We start from the raw sequence: 7,962 nt of genomic DNA on the forward strand, positions 1-7,962 counted from the left end.
GAGTTTAGTTCAACTTTTGTACCCCATCCGAACCCAAAATAGACATTTGTTTTACTCCAATGCTTGCGAACAACGCAAACGTAAACCAACACTATAGCTATATAGACTCAAAACTATAACTTTGATATAGGTGGCCAGTCCTTTCATCCACAGGCATCTGAATTTAAGTGGTTACATTTCTCCAGGCCCATCCATCAGCTTTTTACCAAATCAGAGGCAGGGTGCCAAGGATTCTAGCTTTAAGAACATGGCAGAGCAGAGCTGAACACTGTGTTTTCAGGAGGCAGTATCGGTCCCTTAGTATGAAGTGATGAAAGGGGGCATTGTTGAAAACATTGGTTTAGAATGATAATTTCTATGAATGACTCTACTGGGGAAAGGTCTTACTGGAAATGTCAACACACTTGCATCATTCTTTATGTAAAAGGTAAAACCAAGCAGCACAAGACTATTTTTCAAAATGATTTTATTGGGAGAACTACAAAAAAAAAATGTACAGTACAAAGTCTTACACTCAATTTGTAGTGAACCGACTACCCCCGCCCCCAAAAATTACTACAACTGTCTTTTTGTCCGTTTTTAATTACATTCAAAAAGCTTTACTTCTGATAAAGTAGTCAAAAAGCACAGTGCGCAACCCCTGTACCTACTATGTACAAACGTTCAATCACTTCCCCATCCAGAAAATTCTGAAGACTGCTCCCCCCTCTTCCTTTGAGATTGTTTGACTAGTCAATCTAAATAAGTGTAGAGAAACAGGGAATTTCAACAAAAGAAATAAGGTATAGTCTTCCCAAGGTGTCTTAGAAAAGTGGTAACCACCTGCAAAAGTCATTCAGCTCCAACACTACATTCAATTCAACTTGTGTAAAATATACATGTAGGAAAAATACTTTATTTGGTTAATGTTAAGGCATGTAAGATGGTGAACTCCGTAGGCACTACACAATAATACTGGGGCACAAGGGATTGCTACATTCTTTAGCACGTGGCTGGAATCAGTGTGACCTCGTACAAACAGAAGAAAACAAATACTTTTTTGGTTAATTTATTTACTTGGGTTCTTTGTCACTGAAGTCTGATCTATATATATATAAAAAATAAAACACTAAAAAAAAAAACTTAAGGCTAGCTCAGGTTTGGACGGTCTGCAAAACCACATCATTTATACATTCTACAGAAACAACTAGATAGGGACTCAAAACGGCTTCCACAGCTCTTACAAGCAAACTCTGAACAAACAGCAATCACGCAAACTTGTTTTAATAAACGTAAACAAAATTAATGAAATAAATATCACATGTCCTCTTAAATTAAGATCTTTTTTTACTCATTTACAATAAAAATAAGTGAAGTTACAAAATGGAAACCAAAAACAAAATATATATTACTGTGAAAAGAACATACACTCCACTTTATGCAGATTAATAATGGCGATCATAATTTAAAACATAAAAGAATATAGATCTATTGCTTCATCATACTTGATAAATACAGTATGGACACAAATTACCAATGATGTATAGCCTATACTTTTCACAAGATAATAAATAAGTTAAATAGGTCATAGCCAGTTACACACTGCTATGTAAATCACTCAAAACAGCAAAAAAAAAAAAAAAATTTAAAATGAAAAAAAATAAATGATTCAACCATCAGTGATTTCCCCAAACAAACCGAACGCGAGTGCTTTTCAAACTAAGCAACAAACCACTGTTGTGGTGCTGTGAAACAGATTAAAGTTCTGGAATGGAAGTTTAAACGCTCATAAAAGGAACACATACTTTGAAAAATAGACGTTACATTGTGTCAAGGCATATTCTCGGCAGGATGGAGGAAATCTGAAACCACTTTACAGTGTCAAGTTTTGTACACATCTATCCCAGGGAAGTGTGGCTTGCCCGATAGACCAAAAAAAAAAAAAAAAAAAAAAAAAAAAAAAAAAATACTGCCATTAAATTGCAGCTCAAATAAGTCGCTGATGGAATGCCTTCTGTTGATATCTACTTTTATACAGCTATATACCATTACAACAAGGAACAACTAATGCCATGTCAAGGATCATTTTCAACCATATTGAAAATAACATGATTAGGATGCTTAGTCATCTGAAATCGACAGCCTGCTGAAGATCGGCAGACGTTTCCCAGCATCCAAACTTGGGGACTCGGAGCCGCTGAGACTCCCAGAAGAGCTGAGGGACCCGCTCGCATAGCTCTCCAGGTCTGAGAGGGAGTCGGGCGGGCTGGGAGGGGAGTCGAACACCGGCGACTCGTTGAGGCGGCGGCGCAGGGACTGCAAGTGGCTCATGTTGTATGAAGGGGGAGAAGGGGGGCACACGTTAGCTTGAATGTTTCCGTAGTAGGCGTTGAACTGGTTGTTGGCATAGACGTTCTGAGTGTGCATGGCAAGGGGAGCAAGTAAGGCTTTCAGGTCCTGCCCAGGGAAATTGAATGCACTGTTCACACAAGACATGGAGTTGGGAGACAGCATGTCCTCATAATAGTTGGGAGAGCAAGAAGAGGGGGGTGGTGGGGTGCGCGATGTGGGGCTCTCGAGCAGTGGCGACTCAAGTCCATGGTGGCTGGAAAAGCCAGAAAAACTCTGGCTGTGGTGAAGCTTTGGTCTGTCCCGGTTGTGCCCACCTTGCTGCAGAACAACATCCCTTTGACCATAGCCACAGAGCTCCCGACCTGACTTGGGTTCCCCCTGCATGTTGGCGTTGATTGGAGCAGGTCTGCGCTCATCAGCATTGTGGATAAAATGACAGCGGGGACCGTAGGGGCAGAAGCCAATAGTGTGGAAAGTGCGACAGGGCTCGGTTTTGTACTTGGGGTGGCGAGACAAATTTCTCAGCTCGTGGTAGCCGTGCGCAAACTGGCACTTCTCTCCATATTTGCATGCTCCGTTCTCCTCGAAGGGCCTGCAGAGTTCGGTCTTGTAGCGCGTGGAGTTGATCTGAGAGCCCGGCTTCTGCTGTAGGATCTGCAGCTGCTGGCTGCGGTCACTGTTCTCGCTGTATGCCCTGTCACGGAACTTGTTCTCCTTGTTCATAATGGCAGTGCTACTGCTCGTGTTCTCCTTCAAATTACTGTAGGGGTTGACGGAGTACTTGTTGCTGTTGATCATTGCTTCCATGTTGCTGGTCGAGTTTCTACGGAAAAATCCCGGCGTGAAAGAAAAACTGTTGGAACTTTGTGTAGGTGTCACTGGAGCCCCCACCGCTTTATTATCCAGCATGCTATTGATGTGATTCATAGCGTTCATGTTCATGGTTTTATCTTGCTGTTGAGAGAGAAGACAAACATAAGCAATGCATTTAAACTAACACGGCGTTGGCCAAATGCATGTTAAATTCTGATAAGTGCTGAGTGCAAACTTAGTAACAATGAAAAACTATGGCGGGCTCACGCTAGCAACAAGTTATTGCTGAGGTCACGAAGCTAGTTGTCTCGCCTACTGAAAATGAAAAGGCATGCTCAAGCGATCAGACCTGTTAAAAGAACAAGACTGTCCATCTACAATGGGGAAATATACTTTACCTTGTAAAGCATGTCGATGTCGTACAAAGCGGACAACATGGTTGCAGACATCTCTTTCTCGGATGTTTGTCGCAGTAGATCTCTCATGGAGGACCAACCAGGATCCTTCAACGCACGAGACAACTGTTGTAGATCGTGCCACGACTGTTTCTTTTTTTTAGAGCAATTTGAAAGTTCTTGAAAAATCGAAATATGCAATTCCAGTGGCGGAGATGAGTTGAGACAAGTTGTGGAAAGTAAGTTCCTTGTAATTGGGTTGTAGATTCTTCCCTCGAGAAGCGCTGAACTAGAGTGCTTCACTAACTACCTCTCCTCTGCACAGGAATATAAACGCTTCGCAGTGGCTGGAGGGTGGAGCTTTCTGAAGTTGGAACAATGTTTTGTGGATCACGCCCCCGTATTCGAACGTCTCCCAGTCACTGGTTGGCCTCGAATTATTATACTCCACCTCGAAATGTAGTTCTTCTCCTAAATTCTATCACGCAATTTGTGAAAGTTGGTCCCGTTTTGAATGAGGGGCCAGGTTGTTGAATCAAGCAATAGCGTACAGTAGGAGTTGCTCGGAAAAGTCATGTATCTTTGTACACGTTTAAGCAACTATACAAACTGGAGACCACTTTGTCTCCCTTCTCTCTCGCAGGTGCGTGAGTAGGAACGCAAGTGTCGGGAAAATGGTTTTAGAAACCAGAGTGAAATATTTTTTTCAGTTTAGGTTCGTTAGTGATTGCATAATCCACACACAACGAAATTATGTCCTAGTTAAGGGCTCTCTAAACCTGTTCACGGAGAGCTACAGTCCTATAGGTTTTCACTCCAACCCTAATTTATGCTACCGGTTTCTAATAATTATCGTCAGCTGGTTGGTAAAACTGAATCCGGTTAGTTACAAGTGGGGTTGGAGTGACATAAGAATAGAGGTGATTGGTCTCCCAACAATCAAATGTATGTGCATCACGGTGCATTTACATATAGGATGGCTAATTGAAATGACACAAGGTCACATGGATAGAAAACTAAAGTGAAATAATGTGTCGGCACGGAATTATTTCCAATGATTTCTTGTTACACGAAGAGCGTTCAACCATCTATTACACTGTGGCTCAGCCGCACACAATCTCAGAATACTGCACTGAGTTGACTAAAGGAATGTGAATCTGTAAAAAGCAGTGCGACACTGCCCCCATAAGAGCAAAGCCCAAAATGACTGACTTGAGCGCCACCTGCTGAGGTTCAAAAATATATTTGAAATACTTAACGTACTTGTATACGTTTAAAACAGCCTATTCGACGGTGTGATTGTAACAAAAGCTCACACTACCCGAAAACTATGAAAATGGAGCCCAACAAAAGTTCACAGCCACATACAAAGATGGTATAATTAGCAGTAAGGAGCAGGGCTATATTAGGGCCCCACAAGGGAGATGTGTGTATATATATATATATATATATATATATTTTTTTTTTACAATTCTGTAGAAAACGTATCACCATAAATTGTAGGTTTTTGTGACACCAGTTATATTTCCAAATGTACCAAATCTGGAAATGGTTAAAAAAGAAGAAGAAAGAAGAGTAATACAATTCGGCTGCCTTCTGCATCATTCAATAGTCCCACTGAGTGAGTGGTTTAGCTGCTGAGAGTTGGATTAAAAAAAATAAAAAGCCAAATAGCAACAGCCGAAAACAAATGACATAACGGGTTGGAATCTACTACTACAAACCCTTAAATTAGAGCTGGGGCTGTACTCTGCCTAAATGAGCGTTTATGATAAAACGACGGTCTAACGTCAAGGACAGATGGGCAAGCCGCAAACTTTGAGAAATCCCTTGAACATGTCCTCATTCGCAAAAAAAAAAAAAAAAAACATTCATCACACAGTGCTGTTTTTATTGGGGGATGTTCAAGAGTTCCAGAACATTACATCATTTCTACAGGGAACATTGCCATACTACAGCGCAAGACTGCCCAGCCGTCTGGGCAGTCGCTAACACAGGACAGTGGACCATTGTGTTGCCCTCCTAATTACGTAACCTAGGAAACCAAGGAGGCAGAAAAACCTATGCGAAGGGATGAAAAGAGTCCACTGGAAAACGTGCTAATACATATTAGATTAAAAACAAATCCATACACATACCGCCCTGTGGTTGTTTTCAAGAATCGCGAGACATGAATTAGGCATTAGGCATCTTTACTTTGAGAAAAAAAACAGACAAAACTCAAAACTTAAACACTTTACATTCCCTTCTAAAACCCATACATCCGTCGCTGATAAAAACAAACCATTTTAGTCAAGAAAAATGTGTATATTGCTTTGTATAAGTGTTAAATTCAGAATGTTTCTTGGAGTCTAAAACCCGTAGCCAGTGTGGCCCTCTCGTGCTGCAGGCCAGCCGGGCATGCTCTATGGTGCAGGAGAACTGGGCCAGGGCTGGAAGGCCCTCCAGAGCCTGATGGGTGGCCAGGGACATGGAATCTTCCTGGGCTGACAGACTGAGGAGCTCTGCCTGGTTCTGGTTCAGAGCCTTCAGCTCTGGGGCTTTGAAGAGGACACCCAGGTATCTGTGTAGCAGCTGCATCCACTGGACAGGCTCGGCCCACAGGTTCAGATCTCCCTCCTCAAACAGGAACACTTCCTCATCCTGAGCAGTGATGAGAGTGAATGAAATAGGATAACGGATGTGTTAGAACAGAAGGTGGAAGAGGGTCATGAATAGGAATCAGATTGAATGAAGTTCATTTTATGCTTTTTTGCCATTCAGATATTGGTAGTAGAGGGATGATGAACAAGCAAATACTCTGCCAAAGGGCATAGATATCACCCCATTCCATCCCATCTTATCCAGTCAAATCCCAACTCTTCAGAAGTGTGTGTGTGTGTGTGTGTGTGTGTGTGTGTGTGTGTGTGTGTGTGTGTGTGTGTGTGTGTGTGTGTGTGTGTGTGTGTACACGAGTTAGTGTTCTTTCCAAGAATGGGTTTTGTATAAGCTTCACATTGAGCCCGTGTCGGACAACAGATTGAGAACGGCCTTTTCTGTCTCTCCCACTCCTTATTTGGTGTTCTATGGGTCTTACGGTAACAGAGTGCTATGAATTATATTAGCATCCACATTATATCGTCATCAGTGCTACTGTACTATAACAGTGTTTCTCTTTCTGGTGCCCGTTTCCCCTAAAGACTCCCCTGCTCTCCCAACCATACTTGCCGTCTCTCCAGGATCGGGGTCAATTCCATCTATATTCACTTACAATTTCAGTTCACTTCCCGAGGAGACTAAAATGGAATTGGTTTTAACTCCTACCCCGCTTTTCTCTCTAGATCCTCAGAATGTAGAAATAGGTATGTGAGCCAACCTCCCGTTGTTGGCTCTGTCCCTAGACGTGGTGTGTGTCTCTGTGTGCCCACCTGTGGCCCTGGCTGTAGGGTTGCTGTGCCAGCTGTGGGGGCAGGTGCCAATGGGCATCCTCACCCTGACAGAGTGGCTGCCGGGAGATGGCGAAGGAGAGCAGGAGCAAGAGACAGCCACATCAGGCAAATGACCTGGTAAGGAAGGACACACACACACACACACACACAGACATACGGTTGAGCTGGGAAAGAGTGTATGAGTGAGAGGAAAGACACCTGAAGTGGCGAGAGGACATGACAGTATTAACACTCATATAGCAACAGGCCCTAGACCGAACGACTCCAGTTGTCCATGTATCGACTTCAAAGCTCTCTGAAATGGTGTGTGTGTGTGTGTGTGTATATATATTTTTTGTGTTGTTATCCCTTGACCATGCCCTGTACAGTTGATACCCGGAGATAACACAAGGGACTTCAAAAGTTATTCTGACATACCAGTTAAAACACTACCACCATGGGGGGGGGGGGGCACTTAACCCCATCACCATCCCCAGACAGCATCCCAACCCTACTCCTACTGCCGTGCTGGAAATCCTGGCCATTAAGGAGGATTGGTTTTCCCGTCTAAGAGGGGGTGTAAAACCAAGTTCTTGAGATTCGGGGAAACCCACTCCGAACTTAAGACGTTGTTGATTGTACAGTATTATCAGAGATTTAGTGGGTCGAGCCAGAGTGGCATGTTCCTCACTCAAACCAAAGGGCTGTGCCGCCCCTCTCTGGGTTGGCCCGGCTCTGATGTCACCCCAGCCATTCATCCCAGAGGGGGAGAGACAGGCTTTACCGCTGGACTCAGGCCAGCGTGCTTCAAAACACAACCAGCCCTAAACATTAAGACATAATAGGGAACTCTAGCCGCTCTTTAATCTATGGACTTTCGGGAGGTTTCACACTTCACTAACGCAATTTCCCCTCGTCGCTCCTCGGCTTACAGTACACAACATCCACTCCTCTCAGTGGATCGTCTTTCCCCTGCTATTACTGTGTGTGTGTGTGTGTGTGTGTGTGTGTGTGTG

General features: G+C 43.4%; 1 protein-coding gene across 1 annotated transcript; it reads right to left on the reverse strand.

Annotated features, from left to right (window-relative positions):
• Positions 1–449: 449 nt before the first annotated feature.
• Positions 450–4,283, reverse strand: LOC118401312 (mRNA decay activator protein ZFP36L2-like). The gene is made up of 2 exons (XM_035798710.2): positions 3,543–4,283; positions 450–3,285 (listed from the first exon to the last, which is right to left on the reverse strand). Exons 1-2 carry the CDS (start codon positions 3,627–3,629, stop codon positions 2,101–2,103), a joined length of 1,272 nt encoding a protein of 423 aa, XP_035654603.1. The 5' UTR covers positions 3,630–4,283; the 3' UTR covers positions 450–2,100.
• Positions 4,284–7,962: the final 3,679 nt, after the last annotated feature.

The sequence above is a fragment of the Oncorhynchus keta genome, chromosome 2 (genome assembly GCF_023373465.1).
Source record: "Oncorhynchus keta strain PuntledgeMale-10-30-2019 chromosome 2, Oket_V2, whole genome shotgun sequence".
In the NCBI taxonomy this organism is placed as follows: Eukaryota; Metazoa; Chordata; class Actinopteri; order Salmoniformes; family Salmonidae; genus Oncorhynchus; species Oncorhynchus keta.